General features: G+C 44.4%; 1 protein-coding gene across 4 annotated transcripts in view; it reads right to left on the reverse strand.

Annotated features, from left to right (window-relative positions):
• The window catches only part of TRAPPC13 (trafficking protein particle complex subunit 13), a 40,533-nt gene that overhangs the window by 6,778 nt on the left and 9,716 nt on the right, over positions 1 to 24,039 (reverse strand). For 2 of the 4 annotated variants that reach the window (XM_044276150.1, XM_044276149.1), the window contains exons 2-11: positions 22,245 to 22,313; positions 20,506 to 20,605; positions 18,147 to 18,231; positions 15,035 to 15,162; positions 14,879 to 14,951; positions 14,000 to 14,044; positions 10,006 to 10,023; positions 4,146 to 4,279; positions 1,019 to 1,217; positions 646 to 746 (exon numbers count right to left, since the gene is read on the reverse strand). In XM_044276150.1, coding sequence (XP_044132085.1) covers positions 646 to 746; positions 1,019 to 1,217; positions 4,146 to 4,279; positions 10,006 to 10,023; positions 14,000 to 14,044; positions 14,879 to 14,951; positions 15,035 to 15,162; positions 18,147 to 18,231; positions 20,506 to 20,605; positions 22,245 to 22,313 — 952 coding nt within the window. The remainder of the gene's footprint in view (positions 1 to 645; positions 747 to 1,018; positions 1,218 to 4,145; positions 4,280 to 10,005; positions 10,024 to 13,999; positions 14,045 to 14,878; positions 14,952 to 15,034; positions 15,163 to 18,146; positions 18,232 to 20,505; positions 20,606 to 22,244; positions 22,314 to 24,039) is intronic. The other 2 variants (XM_044276153.1, XM_044276151.1) reach the window with 1 other exon arrangement.

The raw sequence follows: 24,039 nt of genomic DNA on the forward strand, positions 1-24,039 counted from the left end.
AAAAGTAACTAAACCTTTGAATACAATTTTAATAAGATGTCCCTAATGCCTTAATAAAAGTTTTTCTAATATACTTTACTAATGGATTTTGCTCAGCGGTGTACAGAGTATGGGCTGTAGAAACTTTATGAATGGGGCTGCAGCAGCAGTGCCCCCCGGAGGTTTACTAACTCCTGGCACAGCACATGGGTACCCCATACCCATGTCCTATGCCAGGATTAGCTGAGCAGAGCGGGCTCCTGCCTCTGCCTGCTGCTCTAAGCTAAGAGAACTGCATGTCAGCTCTTAGCTTAGCGGAGCAGGCAGACGCAGGAGCCCGCTCCGCTAATCCTGGCATAGTACATGGGTACAGAGTTAGTAAACCTCCGGGGGGCACAGGCAGGAGCAGCAATATGCATAAGTGTCTACAGCCCGTACTCCACTGAGCAGAGGGAACAGTGCGCTTTAGGTAGGGAAAAGTGTAAAAAATAAAATAAAAAATATATAAATACAAAATCCATTAATTATATTACAAAAACTTTTATTAAGGACATTTTATTAAAAATTTTACTCAAAGGTTTAGTTACTCTTTAGGTACAGGACTAAGGTAGCAAACTCAATAGTTGCTTTGAGTGAAGCGAAGCCTGGAAAAACAGCTAAGGTTACCTGCAGTTAGTGATTTTACACGTGATATCAAATGGTTCCTCCAGACTGACAGTATCTGGTATGGTCTCCAGTGAAAGTCTCACATCACCATATCCCGGAGCCTGAAAAACAATATGTAGAGGCATTATTTTTCCACTTTATCGTGCACGCACTAGATGGGTCTTCTATCGTGGAGCAGACATTTTAACCTTCCAAGCCGCAAGGTGAAAATAAGAACATCATCCCTCCATGTATGATGAGCAGCTTTTACTTTCGGATTGTCAGGGTCTATGAGGTTTTAGAACAGCCTCCAGATTAACCATCAACATCACCAATAAAAACGTTTGGATCAAGCAGCTTAGTGCAGAAATCAGGCCTAGCATTTATGCTGTACCATTCTTTGTAGCTGGCTGGTCTGAAGTCTTCCTCTCTCCCCCAGGTTGGTTTTCCATACGATGTCCAACTTTCCGATCACCGTGACCCCTTTGATGACGCCGGCTTTTTCGGCAAACTCCGGTTTGGGCTTCAGGCAATACAAGTACTGCCGTGTGTCCAGAGGCTGCAAATAAGTCTTTGACCCAAATGTGGACAACCTGCATGACAGATTATTACAAGCGAAGTGAAATTGATTAATACCCTATTAAAGAGACTTCTGGTAAAACAGTCTGCAAAGAATGTCTCTCGTTTCGGAGGACCCAACTTGTCAGTGCGTTATAAAATTAAAAAAACAACTGTATTTCTTCTGAAGTGAGGCCCCAGGGAAATAAGATGCTTGGTAGTGGGTTACCCCATAGATGACAACTGATTGCTTGTCACCACCTTAATCTTCTAGGAGCTCTTCTAACAAATGGGATAGCCAAAAGTGGACAACCCCATTAATGTGTCTCAGTGTAGGCCAATCAGACCAGCAGTAAATCCTACAGATGGAGCTCTGTTGCTGTCCGTGGACAGGTAGCTTTCTTCCATGTTGATGCAATGTGCTCGGACTAATGAGCAGAACTGTTGTAACTAGAGTCCTGTGCCTTTAAAATCCATCCAGTGACGGTTCTAAAGAAATGTTAGTAACAGACCTGGGGTAATATGGAGTTTAATTAGTTTAGTTTGTCCTAGGGTATGTCCACATGTGACTGAAATGCGACAGATTTTTCCGCAGTGCGTCTGCTTGAAAGCCGCAGCTGAAAAAAAAAAAAAAAAAAAAGCACCAACAGCTGATTTTATTGCGGAAATGCTACCGCAAAGGGTGAAATCCACAGTGAAAATCTGCAGCACTAATTGACAGGATGCAGAATCTGCTCCACAGTTCAGTTTCTGTTGTAGCGTTTAATTGCAACGTGTGGATGAGAGTTGCTTAAAAGCGTTATCCCATGATTAATGTAATAAATTAAATCAGAGATCATATACATATATTATTAAATATAGTTAACTATGTTTTAATGCAGCAAGGTGGCCGAGAAGGGTTAGGCATGTACAGTAGTTCCATGCGCCATCTGGTGTTCACAAACCTAAATTGCAGCCTGAATTTTCTCACTAGTCTATTTACGCGCTTCGGGATGGCTAATGGAATTGGATATCGCTATGCGCTCACGCGAGTCTGATGGGAGCACTAGCGAAGCTACATCAGTAGTACATGACAATCTCTTTCTAACAAAGCTAGAACCAGCCCTGCACCTCACATGGATCCAGAGATCTCCCCATTCATTGCTCTGCTAGATTTATATCAAGCTAACAGCTCAAGGGGAGTGTCTTTTCTGCTGCAGCTCAGGGGGCGTGCCCATGCTCTGCCTATCACAGCTCAGGGGGCGTGTCCATGCTCTGCATACCACAGCTCATGGGGCAGTTGAAGGATGAAACTGAGCATGTGCGGCCATTTCAGTGAACTGGACAAAGAAATATAAAAAACTGCAGGTGGCGCTATACAGATATATTTTATTGAATAACTCAGTGGCTATACAAAATTTTAGCTTGCATGCAATTACACAAGTATTCAGATCCAGGTACTGGTTTGAAAACTGTAGAATATTTTTCGTGGGACAACCCCTTTAACTCATTTCACATTGCTGGTACTGTACAGAACTACAAACTTGTTGCATGAAAATTCACAACAGCAAATCCCCAGCATTTCAGTCACATGTGGATGTACCCTATAATATTTTTAAGCAAACACGTTTCGTTTTCTTAGAGCCCGTACTAGTCCTCTTATGTTCAGCCTAAGGCCCCTTTCAGGCAAGCGAGTTGTACACTCCGGACTCGCAGTGCGAGTATACGGCAGCTCCCGTCCTGACCTCCCAGCACTGACAGGGTCGCATAGCATTATATTGATTTATGATGCTATGTAACCCATACAGTTCTGGAACGTATTGGATAAGGCTATTTTCACACTAGCGGCAGGACGGATCCGACAGGCTGTTCACCCTGTCGGATCCGTCCTGCCGCTATTTTGCCGTGCCGCCGCTCCGTCCCCAATGACTATAATGGGGACGGGGGCAGACTAAAAGTACTGCACGTCCAACTTTTTAGTCCGGCGGCCTCTCACCGCGAACTGCCGTACTGCGCCGGAGCTCCGCCCCCATTATAGTCAATGGGGACGGAGCGGCGGTCCGGCGAAATAGCGGTAGGACGGATCCGACAGGGTGAACGGCCTGTCGGATCCATCCTGCCACTAGTGTGAAAGTACCCTAACACTGACAGCATTATGCAATACATTCCAGAACTGTAAGAGTTCGGATGGAATATCCAGTGTTTTAGAGGGGCAGCAAAGTGGTTAATATTTCAATAAATCCCATTTACCTGCTGCAGAAAAATGTATATCCAGTGTCAGACTGGGGTACCTAGGGCCCACCAGTAAAATTTATTTTGGGGCCCCACTGTACGGATACATTAAAATATAATAAATAATCTAACAAGTTTTTCATATGAACATAGGCTGGTTGAGGTGCTGTACATTGAATATATGTATGCAGTGCAGTAGGTCTAATGTGTTATGTGCCACTTGTGCAGGGGGTGGGAGACTGGGGGCACACCTTGCTCAGGGGCCCACTGGGGGAATCACCTGTACCCCTATGGGCCAGTCCGAGCCGGTGTACATCCCTTGTGGACATACCCTAAAAGTGGTCATAGACATTTAATAGCTGTCTCCTGATCACTTCACTCCCCTACACACATGCAAGCTCATGTGCCAAGTGCGCGTGTGGAGCAAGTCGCTACCAGACACTTAAGGCGGAGTCTTATCTACCGTGAGAACAAAGGAACGGGCATGTTGAAATTAACATTGCCCTATCCTTCCTTGTCGGAAAGAGTTGGCACACCCCCATACACACACACATTGAAATTGCTATGGATGACTACGCTCTCATGCCTATGGGCACTTTTACGTAGTGACCAGTAAAAACAATGGTCTGTCTGTATAATGAAGGCACTGGTATCCCCAAGCCTCTTTATAGCCAATGAATATGGGGAATCCAATTCAAACAGATCTATGGTTTAATGTATGCACTGCACAGCATACACATGGAAGGCCTTACCCCTCACCATCCTTGCCCACGCTGTTCAACTCGGACACATTGTACATGATCGATGGCTCCAGGGACACCTTCTCCATGAACATGGGGGACGTGGTGATATTCTGTATCTGGGCTTCCAGAAACACTTCATCTGTCTGCAAAACCAAACGGGTGTGAAAAACTAGACCATAAGGAGGCAGACGCAACCCAATCATACCATCCTCATCATTATTATTACTGAATGTGATTAGTGTCATGCCTGAAAAATCAAAGTTACCACAATTAATATGGACATTCCAATCGGCATCCCAAATTTAAGAACCAGAAGCAGAGTTAGTTACATGGTAGATTGGAGCAAGCAATGGATGCGGGATAGGAGACCTCCTTCTAGAAGCTGTGAACAGCTGCAGCTCACACTGTTCAGCAAGAAACCATTTGCTGCTGCCCAGAGACTGCACCTTCCAGGATTTCTAGTGAACCTTAAAATAGAAGTATTGCTCTAGAAAGATCTCGAGACTTATACGTATTAAAAGGGTGGAAATACAAGTTCTAACTTTGCTAAGAGTGGAGACCCTTACAGAGACCGACGGACACGCGTTTCACCACCTCCATCTACGCAGCATTGTTACAACTCATGGCTGCACAAAAATGCGTGAATGGGAGTAGCCCTTTCTAATCTTGCAGGCAATTCTGGTATCCTCCTCTCCATGCTGTTTTACAGAGGTCCTCTCTAGAAAAATTGCTTCTAGGAGAGAATACGGGCCCAACAGAGGTACCAAATAGAAGAAGGCGAAAACCAGAGTCAGGTTTATTCTATGAGTATAGCACTGACAGCTATGGACACCTTCATGGCAATTTTTCTATTGTATTTTGCTCACTTTGGATAAGAAGTCATTTTTTTTCAGTTGGTCTTTGTTAAAAATTTTCTGCCGTTTTCGAGATACAGGGGTTAAAAATTAGTCTGTTTGCAGAGTATCGCTTCTTGGTCTTGTCAGCTAATGGCTCATGTGAAGTCTCATTTCTGATCTACTGACCTCATATACACTTATTCTAGCTAAACTCTAATTAAACTGATAAGAATACAGCGGACGGTATGAGAAGTGATACTCTGCAAACAGACTGATTTTTAACCCCTGTATCCCAAAAACTACTGAAAATTTTTAATAAAGGTCAACTGAAAAAAATAATGTATTTTTTATTTTTTTTAGCCCCAAATGAGTCAAATGCAATCAGAAAAAAATTGCCTGAAGGTGTCAATGAATTTAAGGCTCTTTTTGTGATCCAAATCATTTAGCACGTAGATGCGGAGTCTGTGAAACTACTGCTTCCAGGTTGACGTGCAGCTACAGTGTGCATACTTGCGTCTACTTATAAAGTGACTTTGGAGGAAGTCTCTCTAAATGAGAAAACAAGACTGCCTCACTCCGGACAGTGTTCAGCAGTAAAAAAAAAAAAAAAAAAAAAAAAAAAAAACTTTTTCTGTTCAAAATGGACAAAATCAGTAGGAAAGCAGCAGGAAGCTCCCTTCCCAAATGCATTGAACCAACTCTAAACTTTGGTGGACGAGGAGTTAATTGTCTATAGAGGATTTTCATAATTCCACCTGACAAATATACTTAAATAGCTGTCTGCAGAACAGCTATGCCTCCCGACTCCACTGTCCACTTACATGCTCAGTTAACCCTAAGTTCACACCAAGGAGAAAGTTCACAACAAGGAGAAACCAATGCTTCCCTATGGGAATGGTTCTCACCTGGGCGTTTTACAGCGCGTACGATCGCGCTGTAAAACGCCCAACGCTCAAACAAGTTCTTGAGCTTTTTTTTGTGTGTTGGTCGCGCATTCCCGTACATAGATATTCGGGAACGCGCGACAATGTGTGCACGCCTGTCTCTGTATGCGCGATTGTAAACGCCCGTACAATCGCGCATACAGAGCGCTCGTTTCAGAACGCTCAGGTCTGAACCCAGGGTAAGGCTACTTTCTCACTAGCGTTTTGGCTTTCCGTTTGTGAGATCCGTTCAGGGCTCTCACAAGCGGTCCAAAATGGATCAGTTTTGCTCTAATAAATTCTGAATGGAAAAGGATCCGCTCAGAAGGCATCAGTTTGCCTCTGTTCAGTCACCATTGCGCTCTGGAGGCGGACAACAAAACGCTGCCTGCAGCGTTTTGCTGTCCGCCTGACGAAGTGGAGCCAAACTGATCCGTCCTGGCACACAATGTAAGTCAATGGGAATGGATCCGTTTTCTCGGACACAATAGAAAACGGATCAGTCGCCCATTGACTTTCAATGGTGTTCAAGACGGATCCATCATGGCTATAAAAGACATAATACAACCAGATCCATTCATGGCGGATGCATGAGGTTGTATTATTGTAACAAAAGCGTTTTTGCAGATCCATGACGGATCCGCAGAAAACGCTAGTGTGAAAGTAGCCTAAGGAGAGGGAAATAAGCTGCTGTCAGAGGAGACTGGAGTCTACTCTGCAAACAAGAGATTGGCATATCAACATATACCCTAAATAATGGGCTGGTCCTGTGAAATCAGTGGGTTCAGCTGACAGTTTCAGTGCAGGGAAATCTCAATTCACGAGCATACAATGACCTTCTAATTTTGTGTCTACCATCTTGTAGCAACACACTGGGAAATGTCTTTCCTTCAAGACATCTGCAAAGAGGTATGTCCCAAGGAAAGAGAACCATTTTCCCTTGTCACGCCTCAAGGATTGTTAAAAAGTCAGATTTTGACTCATAGGGAGCCACTTCCACAAGGTGGCACTAGTGAGATGGTTCTCTTTCCTTGGGAGATACCTCTTTGCATATTATTTCCCCATGGAGCAGTGGCAATAAGTCTCCATACACGGCTGGTCTCTTTAAGGACACCTAGCACACTGTCTAAATTTCAAAATACCCAAATGCACATTATCGAAGGGGAGGCCCGACAAAACTTTTAGCAGCTGTTCACCAGGATTCCAAGAAATCAGACCTGTAGTGATTAGCGAAAATGAGAAGCATTAGAACGGAAGTGGCGGGGGATCGGTGAGATATAACGTTTTGTATTTTTTAAAGGTTCCGAGTGTTTGTCCAAAAAAATATACCTTCAATTTTAAAGTGGGGCTTGGATTCCAACATCAACTCCCAACCTTACTGATGCTGTTATGGCCAGTCACTCAACCATTTCCCAAAATCTAGTTGACCTCGCCAGAAGAGTGGAGCCTGTTACAGCAGCAGATGGGGAACCGACTACACATTCATTCTTGTGGTTTTGAAACAAAACTTTTTCCAGTAACGGAAATAACTGCAATGTTTTTAAACTACTTCTCTGAACAGTTTAGTTTTTCCCTTCTATATCATACGACTACTGGATACATTTATCCCCAAAAACTGATTTTTGGAACGTCCAGCTTTCAGTCAAGCGCAGTTTACCATCCCACAATCCATTGCTTTGATAATTGTTGAACCAAATTTTCGGCAATTGAGTAAATATCAATGAAGCGTTTCTCAGCGTAAAGTGAAAGACTTAGTGGAGCTTTAAAAAGTGGAGTTAATAACAAGCATCAACATGGAAAAGCAGGTTCACCAACCAAATATTAAGGTGCCAACACCCCTAGGGCATGATCGCACATGGCGGATACGCTGTGCATTGGCCTCTGCACAGTTTTCCATGAAATATCTGCAGCGGTGTACAGAACCAGCAAAGTAGATGAGATTTTAAAATATATCATCCACGTGGTGAGAAAAAACAAAAACTGCAGCATAACCTGACCCAAGCACGTCAATCTATGCTGCCGCGGATTTCACAATGCAGACGGTGAAATCAGGGGAAAATCCATATGAAAAACATTCAGATTTTGCAGTGGATTTGGTGCAGATTTTGCTGCGGAAATGCAGAAAACGCACAACATAAATCCCAGGGCAGAAAATCTGTCTTGTATGGCTGTACCCCGAAGGTATGTTCACATGGATAAATTCCACATTTTTGGTGGCAGATTTGTAATTTGGTGGAGTTTTTTTGGTTGAGGTTTCTCTGCTTCCCCATTGACTAATATGAACTCCACAATCACATCTGCTTTAAAGAAGTAACGTCACTTCTCCAGCGTTTTTCAAATCAGCTACTGAAAAAACCTCCACCAGTTTAACACTGTGTGGACAAGGTGGAGTTTTTAACATTAAAGAGCACCTGTCGGCAGGATCAGCCCTGTTAAACCAGACCTACTTCCTGGTAGGGTTGACCCTGCTGATTAAAATGATATCTGTCCTGTAAAAATCTGAAAATTGTCTGCGGTGCTCCTGAGAAAAAAAATAAAGATCTTTATTCTTTATGCAAATTAAGGCTCCAGTCACGGAGGGGAGTGGTCAAAACCGCTCAGCGCACTGAAACCCTCATTTGCATAAATACAATTATTTTTTCTCAGGAACACAGCAACCGATATTCTCAAGGCTAGTGTCATTTTATTCAGCAGAATCAATCCTTACATGAGGCATACCTGGTTTAATAGGGTTAATCCTGCTGACAGATGTCCTTTAAAGTCAATGGGGAAAAATGTTGGTGGAGTTTTAATTGTGGATTTAGCAGAGGAAAATGCTTGTTTGAACACACCATCAAAGAGGTTTTCTGGGTGTTTGATGCTGATGACTAGGGGTGAGAGAATCGAGCTTCAGATCCAAGATCCAAAGTTGATTCGTTCAAAAACTTCTCCGTACAGCATTAAAACGTATGTGGTTTGGTGAACAAAACTTGCTAATTCCGAAGTCGCGCGATACTTCAGGATTCGATTCTACGACTTTAAAGACATTTTAAAACAGGAATCTGAAGTCGTATTCAGTACCGGCTGGTACCTCTGTACCGAAGCAGACGTCGGATCCGTGTTTTAAAATGTTTCCGTACAGCATTAAAACAAAGTATTTGAACGAATCGATTTCGGATCTTGGATTTGAAGGTCGATTCGCTCACCCCTACTGTTGACCTATGCTCAGGATAGGCAATCAATATCAGATTGGCGGGGGTCCGACAACCAGCACCTCCGCTGGTCAACTGTTAGCCTTGAGACTCCTATGAGCGCAGCGGTCTCCTCTTGGCTTACCAAACACAGTGTTGTCCATTGTATAGCGGCTATGGTTGGTTTTACAGCTCAGCCCCATGCGCTTGAGTGGAACTGACCTGTCCCTAGGCCATGTGACCAGTGAATGTGACATCACTGGCCTAGGGAGAAGCCGCCATGCTCAAAGGAACATAACCGCTGATTAGTGGGGGGGCCAGGAGTCTGTCTCCTGTAGCTCTGATATAGATGGCCTATTCATATAATATAAAATAATATTGACCAAAGAAATGGTAGAATATGGTATATTTAGTGCACTCGGGACTATGGGCAATTTTTAAAGGGAACTTGTCACCATGAAAACACAGTGTAATCTGCCAGCAGCATGTTATAGAGCAGGAGGAGCTGAGCAGATTGGAGAGAGTCAATAAAACTTGTATTTCATTCATTTATATTCCTGCTCATTCTGGGCTTTGACGTCCAGGAGGCGGTCCTATCAGTGATTGACAGCTGTCTCTGTATACACTGTCATAGAGGGCAGGCTGTCAATCACCGATAGGACCGCCTTCTTGAACATGTAAATGTATAAATTACAAGTTTTACTGAATCTTTTCTCACAAATCTGCACAATCCTCCTGACACCATGTTCAGCCTGACAGGTTCCCTAAAAACAATCTAATCCATTAGCCAGTATTGGCAAAAGGCAGAACTTTGGTTGTGATCGTGCTTTTCCATTGTGCGGCAATTTCAGGATGAGGTTTGCTTGTTACACAGGCACAAACGTCAGATTAAAGTAGCGCTTCAGAATTAAATAAAATGATGAAAAAAAAAAAAAATTACCACAGAACTGAGGTCACTCTAATGGAGGAAATAAAAAGAAAAAATTAAGAGAAAGAAATGAGGGTTAAATGTTAACGAACAGGAATGCTGGAACAAAATAAACACTATGGCTTCACATAGCATTAGTACAAGCTGCTGGGGGCCTCCGCCTGTGCAGAAATACCGTAGCGCCATAGTTCTTCCGAGTCATTCTGTAGGATATGGCCGCCCAGCATGAACACAATACTACTACCGCAGCTGAATAAAAAAGAAAAAGCTGCATCCCTGCAAATTAATCTTAACTAGGAGGAAAAAAAATAAAAAAATCCTAAAAAATTCCAAATAAGGTGGTTTGCTGACTTATAAAGAAGTCGGGTTCAGAGGTGAACCCAGACATACCCACAATTTCACCCAGGCAGCTACCTGTTATGAGCATGAGTATTTCTCTGCCTTGTGCCAAATCGCGCAGGGCAAAGGCATTTCATGGAGTTCCAGTGACATACCAGGATCTCCATAAGGACTGCTAGGCGGAGGCTTCTGCCCAGCAGTGAGCCCAGTGACATCACCGACACTAATGCACAGGCTTTAGCGCTGCCCTAACTTGTAAAACGGCTAGAGCAGAGCTAAAGCCTGCCCATCAGAGCCGATTACGTCACCAGGATCTCCACAAGGACTGCTAGGTGGAGGCTTCTGCCCAGCAGTGAGCCCAGTGACATCACCGACACTAATGCACAGGCTTTAGCGCTGCCCTAACTTGTAAAACGGCTAGAGCAGAGCTAAAGCCTGCCCATCAGTGCCGATAACGTCACCAGGATCTCCATAAGGACTGCTAGGTGGAGGCTTCTGCCCAGCAGTGAGCCCAGTGACATCACTGACACTAATACACAGGCTTTAGCGCTGCCTTAACCTATAAAACGGCTAGGGAAGCGTTAAAGCCCGCCCATCAGAGCCGATGAGTCTGTGTTCAGCTCTGAACCCGGACAACCCCTTTAAAGTCACACATATTGGGACCACAAGAAAACCTCGTTTGTTAAAGTTGAATCTGTCAACAGAAAACCTATTGTTTAAATCAAGTTTTTAAGTTAAACATTTTAGAATTTTTGATTTATTTTTTAAAAATTTTCCATGTCTCCATCTTTATTTTTAGAAAAATCCTAAAATCAAGCAGTCTTTGCACTGGCCACTAGGCTTAAAATGTCACTGGGCTCTCTGAGCAGGAGGGGAGTTTTCCAGGCATGCTCTGTGACCTGTGCAGAGGTCAGGAGGGAGCAGATAAGCTGTGATATCACCTGTTGTGACTGGTGGATCCTGTGCTATTTGTCATTGTAATCCTGACTGTGAAAATAATGAGGTAGCTACTGAAAAGTTACCTGTAAAAAACAGGAACTTTTGACATATTTTAGGCCTAGTGGCCAGTGAGAAAACTGAATGTTACATTTTTAAATAGTGACATGGAAAATTAAAACAAAAATCACCAAAAATGTTTAACATAAAAATATGATGTAACCAATAGGTAACATTCTTATGACACATTCCCTTTAAAAAGCCCACAATTGATATTTACCACCTATCCACAAGATGAGTGATAAATGTCTGATGGCTGGGGGTCCCACCAATCACCAGAACGGGGTTACTGAGTCCCTCCCCCGCTGCATGGCCACAGTAAGGCAGAGTTGGAATAGATTAGCAGTCAGACAAGTGCACTACTATGACTTTCAAAGTCTGTGGGACTGATGGAGACAGCGCTCGGTGGATTCTGTCAGTCCTATAGACATGTCTGACCACCGCTCCATTCAAACTCCTCCTCACTGCGGTCATGCAAGGACTTGGGATCCCTGTGTAAGTGATTGGTGGGGGCCCCAGCAATGAGACAATTATCCCTTAAAGGGGTTGTCTCATCTCCCCATTACTAAGGCGAGATGAGACTAGGCCTTGACCCGGGAAACAGTGGAGCGTGCTGGTGCTCCACTGTTTCAGTAGCTCCCATTGCAGTGCAGTACAGATAAGATAACCCCTTTAATCGGTGGACAGGTGATAAATGACGTTTGTGGGAATATCCCTTTAATGATCCCTTATCAAAAGAATCAAGAAGGTATAACTATTTATTGGCTATATTAAATGCCACCTACCCCCACCACGAAGACCACAGATACTGAATGCATATTGATAGCATATGCCATCAGTGTCTGACTTAGGCTACTTTCACACTAGCGTTAATATTTTCCGATATTGAGATCCGTCATAGGGTCTCAATACCGGAAAAAACGCTTCTGTTCTGTCCCCATTCATTGTCAATGGGGACAAAATGTAACTGAACAGAACGCTCTAAAATGCATTCCATTCTCATACCGGAGAGCAGCATGCTGTGGTTTGCTTTCTGTCCTGGGATGTGGAGATAGAAGTCAATGGGGACGGATCCGTTTTCTCTGACAACAGAAAACTGATCCGTCTCCCATTGACTTTCAGTGGCGTTCATGACGGATCTGTCTTGGGTATGTTAAAGATAATACAACCGGATCCGTTCATAACGGATGCAGACTGTTGTATTATCAGTAACTGATCCAGTAAAAACAGTGTGAAAGTAGCCTAATACGGGTCCGATCACTGGGACCCCCTCACCGGCCCCTTCGTCTTTTGTAGGGATGGTTAGACTCCTCCGTAATTTGAACCCCACCTATCAGGCATTTATGGAATCCTAAAATAATAATAATACAAAGATTGGACTATTTTAATTAGTAGTTGACCCACCACCACATTTAGAAGCAGGTTACTGATGGTTACTCAGTGTTTTACATACCCGGCTGAAAAAGAAGAGGATGCTGCTCTATTAGTAAAGAGACACGCATGCATTTGGCTTATTGTGACATTCTATACAGGGCGAGGTGCCATGAATACATACAATCAGCACCCTATGACATCTGCATTACAGGCAACGGTTTTATGGAACTCCAGATACACCTGCAGATTTATCGGTAGGGCCCAGCACAATGCATGAGGCCTTCACACACGGCACTTTAAACTAGGTGCAAGATTACTACACAACTATATATACGAAGAAAAGAAATGTATCATATTATGGGCACAGGGAAGGGCGAGAGCAAAATTTGTCAATGGAGCCCTGCATGGTACACGATCAGACCGACTGTGTGAGGCTCCAGGATCTGTGCCAAATTCTGGAACTATTTCTGCCCTTTTTACAAATTCCTTGGAGAAACACAGTAATAACTTGTATGATACTGACTTCTATAGGGCACTCCGTACATGCCGCCAATGTCATTTTAAGGAAGAATACAGATATTTGTCATATTCAGTAAGAATTCCTCAAATAAAATTGTGGCATAGGACTCTGTATCACAATAAATCTCTAGAATAACTAACAGGATGGCATTTTTTAGCATTGTGGTGTCTTTACGTTATGCCACTTTTGCATGAAGCCCAACCAAAAAAAAAAAAAAAAAAGAAAAAAAAAAAAGAATGAGATTTAATTAGAACATTTTCTATTTAATACTCAGATTTCATCGCTTTAAAGGGGTTTTCAGTATAGGTCATCAGCATCTGATTGGTGGAGGGCCGAGATCCGGAACCCCCGCCGATAAGCTGTTCAAGCAGGCAGCGGCGCTACTGCGATCGGCCTTCTTGCTGCTTTCCAAAGGCCAGTGATGACATGGCCTAGGAGCAGCTCAGCCCTATAGAAGTAAATGGAGCTGGGTGCGATACCTAGCCCAGCCGCTAGATAATGTACAGCGCTGTGCTTGGTGAGCAAGGAGCATTGGTGCCTTCTCAAACAGCTGATCAGTGGGGGTCCCATGTGTCGGACCCCCACCGATCAGATACTGATCACCTATCCAGAGGATAAGTCATTAGTATTAAAGTCTTGGAAATCCTTTTAACATATGCAAAAACCAGCTGCGCTGATGATTACATCAGTAATGTCTGCATCATAGCCATAAGTTACAATACATGCATACTCATGTTACTATACATAAAAAAGGTGGACTGTAGGGCATGCACTCACCTCTGCGTTATAAAATTTTGTCTTGACATCAAGAGGTTTAAGAACCTGTATTAGGAGAGAAGACATACAGTGCTCAGGCCACCAGCTCCTCAGTGTCACTGAAAGAACTAGAACTTCTTAAACAGAATTCCACGAAAATGTATCACCTGCCCACAAGATAGGAGATAAACCACGGATTACGCGGGGTCTCACCACTAGGACCCCCGCGATTCAGAGAATGATGGGTCCTCGAGCTCCCTTTCTGGACGGAGCAGTAGTGTACATGTCAGTCCACCACTCCATTCACTGCTATGGGACTGACGCAGACATTGCTTCATCAGTTCCACAGAAATGAACGAAGCGTCAAAGAAGTGGCGCTCGCCATTTATAATTCTGGCCTACAACGCCACACACCATGCCCTCCTACAAGGTCTAAAACAGATAGTGCACAGTAGTATGGTGTTCCAGGTTTTTAGGGCACAGCAAGCCAGAATTTGGTCGCACTAGCTTTAGTAAATCTGCCCAACTGGCTTCTCCCTGCACCCTTCCGTGTTACTGCTAGGCTATCAATCACTACGACGAGTTACAAGTGCCCAGCTCCTACTAGCCCAAAAATGCACAATATGCTTTTGGGCTACTAGGAGAATGGACTTTACATTCGCCATCCTAGTCTAATAAGAGAACCCCTATCAGTAGTAAAAGGGAGGGGGGCCCCACAAAACTTGTTTTCTACTAAGGGACTGTATCAACTGTACAACCCCTTTAATTTTATACTGATCCATCTATGTCTACGACCAGCAATGGTCCGATAAGGATGCCATGTTCTTCTGCCTAAAGCTTTTAATCCACATTACTGCATCCAGGAAGAATCCAAATAATGGACATTTCTGCGCTTCTTACCTGGAACTTGAAGAATTTCCGGAAGTACATCTTCTCCCCAGTCTGTGTGGTATAGCTTACGGCACACACTAATCTGAAACACAGAACATACAATCCAAGGATTCCCATCATTCACCAGACACACAGGGCTGGAGTAGGCACTGCGGTTATACTCACATGTGCGTACCGATTTCTTTCACTTCATGATGAATGACATCATCTATACAACTGTCTGGTCGGAGCTCGGAGACCACGGCACTGGACGCCGACAGGTTTAACCTCTGTGAGCTTGTCTGGAGATCTGCCTGCAAAGAAAAAGGAACCGAGCCATCAAGAAGAACGTAGCTTCTGTTCACAGTCATGTATGTGAATGGATGAGCAGCGAAAGGCTTCCTAAAAAATAAGATCCAATGGCACCCCTAACAATCATTTACAGTGTGACAGACAGGCCTGTAAAGGGGTATTCGAAGGTGAACTTGAAAGAAGGTTGCAGGGTTATTACACAGCGAGCAACAGTACAACGCTATAGGCGGGTTTACACTGCACGATGTAACAGGCGATTGTCGGGAAGTAAGCGTCCCTTCCCAACAGTCGGCTGCTCGTTCAGTGAAGTAGACCACCTCCACAGTATGAGAACGGGGGATCGCTATGGCCATCGCTTGTCCTTATGCAGCTGCGCATTTTCTGGGCAGCAGATTGCTGCTGAGACCGCACAATCGGCTGCCCAGGAATGATAATTTACGTGCCTGCACCACCTCCATACTACATCCTAAGCATGTTTTATTACATTATGTGTCACACTGTTGCCCCCTATATGCTCCCCCTCTGTGCAGCTACAGCTGGGGACTACAACTCTCATCTTGCAGGACTGCCATCTATTTCCAGCTGTTCTCCTCCACGTCTATTCCTCTGGCTCTCTACAATACCTCACTTTAGTTCCCAGTGAGACCCTCCTATATCCCTTTGTGCTGGAGCTGAGCATGCTCGACCAGCAAATAAACTCAATGACAGGTCATAACCCTAGGCACAGAGCTATGAACATCCCATTTTGGACTGGTGAGTGATTATGTGGGAAACTACTGAAAAGATTTAATTACTTTATACCGAGGACTGTAACGCTATACTGCATACTTTCAATAGGAGTCACGTTTTTTTAACTCGCAATGCCCGTTTAATTTTCTTCAAGAACCAAGGCCCCAGTACAACTACAGCTTCAGAACCCCCTATAGACACACCGTGGCTGATTCTTTCTTTTTCCCTTGCGGCGGTGTGAACAGGCGCTCGGATTTGCCAGCAGCAGATCAGCACCACTCTGAACCGAATTCTCCTGGGTTGACCTGACTTTCTTTCCATTGAAAAGCGTATAAATATTCATTGCTTCTTTAAAAGCAGGCCATAAAAGTCCTATATCATCTAAACTCATTGGTCAAGACTCAATTTGTCAGTAAGCTTTCCAAAAAGGGTTCATGCAAATGGCAAAAAAACCTCCCTGTAGAGCGCACACAGAAATCTATGGGATCATACTGTACATTCAAGTGGCTTTGATTCTCCACAATGTGCCTACATGTCTAGAATCCCATAGTAGGCACATTGTGGGGCACTGGAGCTTAGGTCCACACACGGTATTATGTAATGACCATGAATTAACTGATGCAAACACTTTTGGTTTTGCTCCCATTTTGCATGAGCGGAACTCATAGATCGGAAACATTTTCCACATACACAAAAGACCCATTACTCTCAAATATTGTTCACAAATCTGTCTAAATCTGTGTTAGTGAGCACTTCTCCTTTGCCGAGATAATCCATCCAACCTCACAGGTGTGGCATATCAAGGTGCTGATTAGACAGCATGAATATTGCACAGGTGTGCCTTAGACTGCCCACAATAAAAGACCACTCTGAAATGTGCACAGTTTTGCCTTACTGGGGAAGGGTCTGTCAGAAAACAAGTCAGTATCTGGTGTGGCCACCATTTGCCTCACGCAGTGCAACACATCTCCGTCGCATAGAGTTGATCAGGTTGTTTATTGTGGCCTGTGGAATGGTGGTCCACTCCTCTTCAAAAGCTGTGCGAAGTTGCAGAATATTGGCAGGAACTGGAACACGCTGTCGTATACGCGATCCAGAGCATCCCAAACATGCTTAATGGGTGACATGTCCGGTGGGTATGCTGGCCATGCAAGAACTGGGATGTTTTCAGCTTCCAGGAATTGTGTACAGATCCTTGCAGTATGGGGCCATGCATTATCAGGCTGCAACATGAGGTGATGGTCGTGGATGAATGGCACAACAATGGGCCTCAGGATCTCGTCAGGTATCTCTGTGCATTCAAAATTCCATCAATAAAATGCACCTGTGTTCATTGTCCATAACATACGCCTGCCCATACCATAACCCCACCTCCACCATGGGCCACTCGGTCCACAGCGTTGACGTCAGCAAACTGCTCACCCACGCTGTCTGCCATCTGCCCTGAACAGCGTATGTGGCATTGTGCTGTGTGATCAAACTGCACATTTCAGAGTGGCCTTTTATTGTGGGCAGTCTAAGGCACATCTGTGCAATATTCATGCTGTCAAATCAGCACCTTGATATGCCACACCTGTGAGGTGGAATGGATTATCTCAGCAAAGGAGAAGTTCTCACTAACACAGATTTAGACAGATTTGTGAACAATATTTGAGAGTAATGGGTCTTTTGTGTATGTAGAAAATGTTTCAGATCTTTGAGTTCAGCTCATGCAAAATGGGAGCAAAACCGAAAGTGTTGCGTTTAAATTTTTGTTCGGTGTATATAATAACATATATAATATAATATATACATAACAATACATTGTTAGGGTTCATGCACACGTGTGCCGTCCGGGTCCGCTATATATGAGACCTGGACGTTTTTGCACCGTATCCCGGATGTGGACCCATTCAACTGAATAGGTCCAAAATCCAAAAGGTCCGGTACAGAACGGAGGCACGGAACACCAAGGAAGCACTACAGAGGGGGGTTTCCGTGGGGTTTCTCTCCGTGCCTCCGCACCGCAAAAAAATTGATCAGTTTATTGCATCAGTCTGTGGAAACCACACGGATGTTGACTGTGCATTGGGGAGCGTGAATCGCAATCCCCAATGCACGGAATGGCCGGCACACATTCGTGTTCATGATCCCTCATAATGTGACATACATCAGCCAGGAAACAGTATATAAGCTATGCTACAGTGTTCTAACCTCTACGTCTAGAAATCACCGACATTGAAAACACAGTACAGATATCCGGGGTGTGGGAACCTACCTTGACTTGTATGTCTTTAACTGTTTGAATGCTGTCATTGTGTACACTTATGTAGCTCGAAAATGTTTCACCCAGAAAAATATTTCTATTAGAAGTAAAAGTAAAATATAACATAACATTATAAGACGAAAAGAACCACATGTAAAAATATGTAGTGCCTTTCCTTAAAGACCAGTAAAACATACTGGAAAAGAAATTGAAAAGGATAAAAAAAAAAAATCAAAAAAAAAATCAACTGAGATAATAAATGGTAAGTGCGATAATATAATGTCCAGTCTGTTTTATACCGATAATCACCAGGTCACAAATGGAATCACAAATGTTCCAGGATGCCCTAGATTCGGGATGTTGTTCCCAATCTTCCCACACTGAACTATTCCTCCAGACGCCCACATACATGGCCAAGGTGCACGTTATGTTTTATGGGGAAAGGGAATAAGGGTCCTTTTACACAGATCGATGTGTCAGGCAATTATGGGGAATGAACCAGATGTTCCTAAAAACTGCCTGATCGCCAGACTAGCCAAGCGTGTCTCCAGACTCAAACTCTATTGAGCATCTGTGGGGCATCCTCAAACGGAAGGTGGAGGAGCGCATGGTCTCTAACATCCACCAGCTCCGTGATGTCATCATGAAGGAGTGGAGGAGGATTCCGGTGGCAACCTGTGAAGCTGTAGTGAACTCCATGCCCAAGAGAGTTAAGGCAATGCTGGGAAATAATGGTGGCCACACAAAATATTGACACTTTGGCCATTTTCACTTAGGGGTGTACTCACTTTTGTTGCCAGTGGTGTAGACATTAATGGCTGTGTGTTTAGTTATTTTGAGAGCACACCAAATGTACACTGTTATACAAGCCGTACACTGACTACTTTACATTGTATCAAAGTGTCAGATCTTCAGTGTTGTCCCATGAAAAGATATAATAAAATATGTAGTAAAATGTGAGGGGTGTACTCCCCTTCTGTGAGATGCTGTACATGCAGCTATCACTTCACAAGCAATCACTTGTCCTCATAGAAAATAATTGTTCCAGGGCAGTTTAGACCGATCTGCTGTGCAGGAACAATGACTTTTTGGTGCCAGCAGAAAGACACGATCACCCGGTGTGCAGGCGTCTGGTGATCGCTGGCACGTTACACAGGTCAACCATCAGGAACAAGCATTCATACAACCACTCTTCCCCAATAATCAGCCTGATTATCGGTCCCTGGGAAAGTAATGATCAGATATGATGAAATCCAACATGCCTAATCCTTGTTCTCCCCCGAACATCTGCCTTCAGGAGACACCCCATTCCCCCAGTACACAGACTGTCAGCTGCAATTTACAGCCAGGCTGTCTTCATCTAATGTGTTCGGGCACCGCTGGTTGTAATGGGGCCAATAGGATTCATCTGATGAGCTAGAATGTAAAAGGGGTTGTCCCACGAAAAAATATTCTCCAGTTTTCAAACCAGCTCCTGGACCTGAATACTTTTGTAATTGTATGTAATTACAAATGTATTATAGCTACTGAGTTATTCAATGAAATCTATCTGTATAGCGCCACCTGCTGTTTGCTCCTAAAACGCCAGCTTGAAATAAATCTAGCAGGACAGTTGGAGAAATGAATGGGGAGATCTCTGGATCAATGTGAGGTACAGGGCTGGTTCTAGCTTTGTTAGAAAGAGGGTGTCATGTACTAGATTATGTATGATTTTTATTTTTTACATCATTCATTGGATAACCCCTTTAAATTCACGACACGGAACAGCACATTGTTCAGCACAGCTCAGGCCATGTTCACACCATGTTTGGGGAATAAGGGTACTTTCACACTAGCGTTATTCTTTTCCAGTATTGAAGTCCGGTAAAGGGTCTCAATGCCGGAAAAAAACGCATCAGTTGTGTCCTAATGCATTCTGAGTGGAAAGCAATCCGTTCAGTATGCATCAGGATGTCTTCCGTTCTGTCCCTTGTAAGGTACTTGACCAGACAACATCCCAGAACAATACTGCACTTCCCGGATCCGGCATCAATTTCCATAGAGATGCATTAATGCCGGATCCGGTACCAAGTGTTCCGGAAATTACTGCATCGCCGGATACAGTTTTACGGTCTGCCCATGCGCCGGGATATAAGAGGAGCGGGTTTCTCTTTTGATCTTTGAAAAAGAATTAAATACCGGATGCGTTATTCCGGATAATACAGATCCGGTATTTCACCGGATCCGGAAAAAAAGGATATCAGTTTGCATACTGTTTGCTGGAACGGAACTTCCTGCCGGATTCTAACAACACTAGTGTGAAAGAGGCCTTAGTCTGACATATCACATGCGGACACATAGGTTACATTACAGAAATAATAGCAGGAGTTACCCAAAGTTCTGTGGTAACGTCAGCATCTCCCCCAGCATTAATATTTCAGCTCCTTTCACAGTGGAAGGGTCTTCTTTCATGAGATTATTAAAAAGATCACCTATGAGCAAAAGCAGCCAAAACATGAGGATATACCCCGCGATTAATATATTTTATAAGGTGCATGAAACGTCAGAATCAACATCAAAAATAGACATAGGCAAGAAAGGGGACCAGCCATAAAGAACTGCTTGATGATAGTCTAGTGCAGGGATCAGCAACCTCCGGCACTCCAGCTGTTCAGAAACTACTACTCCCAGAATGCTTCATTCACTTCCATAGAAGTTAGAAGAGCAGCCGAGCATGTTTGCATGCTGGGAGTTGTAGTTTCACAACAGCTGGAGTGCCGAAGGTTGCTGATCCCTGGTCTAGTGGCACATGTATGGCACCGTTTATTGTTATAAAGGGGTTCTCCGGCCCGAACCTAAAATGCCTCTTTCCGTTAGACCCGCATTCAGATGACCGAATGGCTGATCGTGTTGCAGACCGCAAACAGCAGGTCCCCAATATACGGGCACCAGCCGTGTGATCTCCGTGCTGCAGACCCGTTGACTTGAATCGGCTCGCAATCCGCAACATACGGCATTGCGGACATTGTGGTGTGGAGGCATGGATTGGAAGCCCATGGGTCGGTACCGCCGCACCACGAAAGAGAGAGCATGTCTTATATTTTGCGGACCTAGTTAAGTTCACACTGCCGGTGATCGAGTATTGCGGACACGCGGTTTGTGGTCCGCAACACGGGCTTGGCAGCCATATGTAGGGTTGAAACGATTACTCGATTGAACCGAGTAACTCGACTCAAAAAAATCCTCGATGCAAAAAATTTGCATCGAGGATTCGTTTGTGTCATGTGACTACAGAGCGGGAGTGAAGCGCGTGCTATTAATCACCACTCCGTGGTCACCCGCTTCTCCCGGACAGTATAATAACCGCACAGCTCTCAGCACCTCACTCCAGTGGTCATGTGACCCGCCTCACATCCCCATCATTTGTACCACACCCTCTCAGGCAAATCTGCAGCCAGCTCTGCCTGGAGTCCTGGCGCTCCGGACTGTGATAACTGTGGCATATCTGGGTTTGCACCATGTACACAAATGCAAGGTCTTAAAAAGTCCTTTTAGTCTTAGGCCCCTTTCACACGAACGCATTGCGCCCGCACTGAATCCGGACCCATTCATTTCAATGGGTCAGTGTACATGAGCGCTGTTTTTCATGCATCACTTGTGCGTTGCATGAAAATCGCAGCATGTTCTATATTCTGCGTTTTTCACGCAACACAGGCCCCATAGAAGTGAATGGGGTTGCGTGAAAAACGCATCGCATCCACAAACAAGTGCAGATGCAATGCATTTTTCACTGATGGTTACTAGATGTTGTTTGTAAACATTCAGTTTTCTATTACACGCGTGAAAAACGCATCAGTGCGCATTTCACCCGCGCGATAAAAACTGAACAACTGAATGCTATCGCAGACAAAACTGACTGAACTTACTTGCGAAATGGTGCGAATTTTCCTGAACGCACCCGGACCAAATCCGTATCGTTCGTGCGCAAGAGGCCTTAGTGACACAGGTAACGTAATACAATGTGTGTGCATATACCACTCATTTCCTCTACCCATTAATTATACAGATCCAAAGAACCCCTTGAAATGTGATTAGGCACTGTGAAAAAAACACTTAAACAGGAACAATTACCTGGAAGGTCCCGTTCTTCACATGTTACTGGAATATTTGTGAATAAGGTTGGCTTCGTAAGACGCATCACTAAAAAAGAAAAAAAACATGGCTTACTCATCTAGGGTTAATTTCTGGTGAGGTAATGCCCAGGGGACTGCCTGAGACCTCCTCCTGAGCCAGGTACATCATGATCGGATGCACCTAGAAAAGAGAGGTACCTATGTATCAGGCCAGTGGCCATAGGTGCCCTCCTGAATTCAACTGTATTGCTGTCCTCAGAAGCCATCATGGCAGTCTGGGCTGAATGGAGAAGACAAGGAACGAGAACTTCTATATCAGAGGGAATGTCGCCTGATATACGAGTTATGTAGCGCTATAGTCTCCTGTATGCCGCTGGGCAGTATTTGTTAGGGAGAAATACTACTGGTATTGTTGGTCCATCCTACTTGTGCTGGGCCCTTCCTACAACATAGGGCAACTTTAAAGGGAACCTGTCACCAGTTTTATGGTGTCCTAACTAAGGGCAACATAAATAAGTGACTGATTCTCTTAGCAAAATGCTGGGTCACTTTCTTTAATTGACCCAGTCAATCTGCCAACATCTTGTATTGAAAAGCTGCAGCTGATAATGATGAGTCCTGAATATTTATGAGCTCCTGACTCTCCCCGCCCACCTGCTGCTGAGTGACAGTTTGTTTCCATAGGAATCAGCAGCAGCTGGGCAGGGGAGTGGCTATAGCTCCTAATTAAATATACGCTGGACTCAATGACATCACGCTGGATTCGAATCAGCTCATTAGCATGCGGCATCTTTGTGTGTATATTATGAGGTAACCATCTGTCACACCAGTAAGTGAATACATCTAAGGCCTCTTTCACACTTGCGTTGTCCGGATCAGTCGTGTACTCCATTTGCCGGAATTACACGCCGGATCCGGAAAAACACAAGTAAACTGAAAGCATTTGAAGACGGATCCGTCTTCAAAATGCGTTCAGTGTTACTATGGCACCCAGGACGCTATTAAAGTCCTGGTTGCCATAGTAGTAGTGGGGATCGGGGGAGCGGTATACTTACCGTCCGTGCGGCTCCCGGGGCGCTCCAGAATGACGTCAGAGCGCCCCATACGCATGGATGACGTGCCATGCAATCACGTCATCCATGCGTGTGGGGCGCCCCGACGTCACTCTGGAGCGCCCCGGGAGCCGCACGGACTGTAAATATACTGCTCCCCCGCTCCCCACTACACTTTACCATGGCTGCCAGGACTTTAGCGTCCCGGCAGCCATGGTAATCATTCAGAAAAAGCTAAACGTCGGATCCGGCAATGCGCCGAAACGACGTTTAGCTTAAGGCCGGATCCGGATTAATGCCTTTCAATGGGCAGCATGCTGCGGTATTTTCTCCAGCCAAAAAACGTTCCGGTCCAGAACTGAAGACATCCTGATGCATCCTGAACGAATTCTTTGGGATAATCCTGATCAGGATTCTTCCGGCATAGAGCCCCGACGACGGAACTCTATGCCGGAACAAAAGAACGCAAGTGTGAAAGAGCCCTAAGGCACTTTTTAGTAGTTAATGATTATAATCTAACTAATTATATACAATCAAATATCCACATGACAGGTTCACTTTAAGTTCCCAGTCCGCCCCCGGGGGTTTAAGCATTATATACTCAGAAAATTCCACCCATAATCATCAGGTAATCTGTAGTAGTTAAGGGGGGGGATTTTATAATCTGCTATGTGAATGTGGTTTTGTAACATCCCATTAACTGATTTGTGGTGCAACCAACAGTCCCCGATGAATTACACT

The sequence above is a fragment of the Bufo gargarizans genome, chromosome 1 (genome assembly GCF_014858855.1).
Source record: "Bufo gargarizans isolate SCDJY-AF-19 chromosome 1, ASM1485885v1, whole genome shotgun sequence".
Lineage (NCBI taxonomy): Eukaryota > Metazoa > Chordata > Amphibia > Anura > Bufonidae > Bufo > Bufo gargarizans.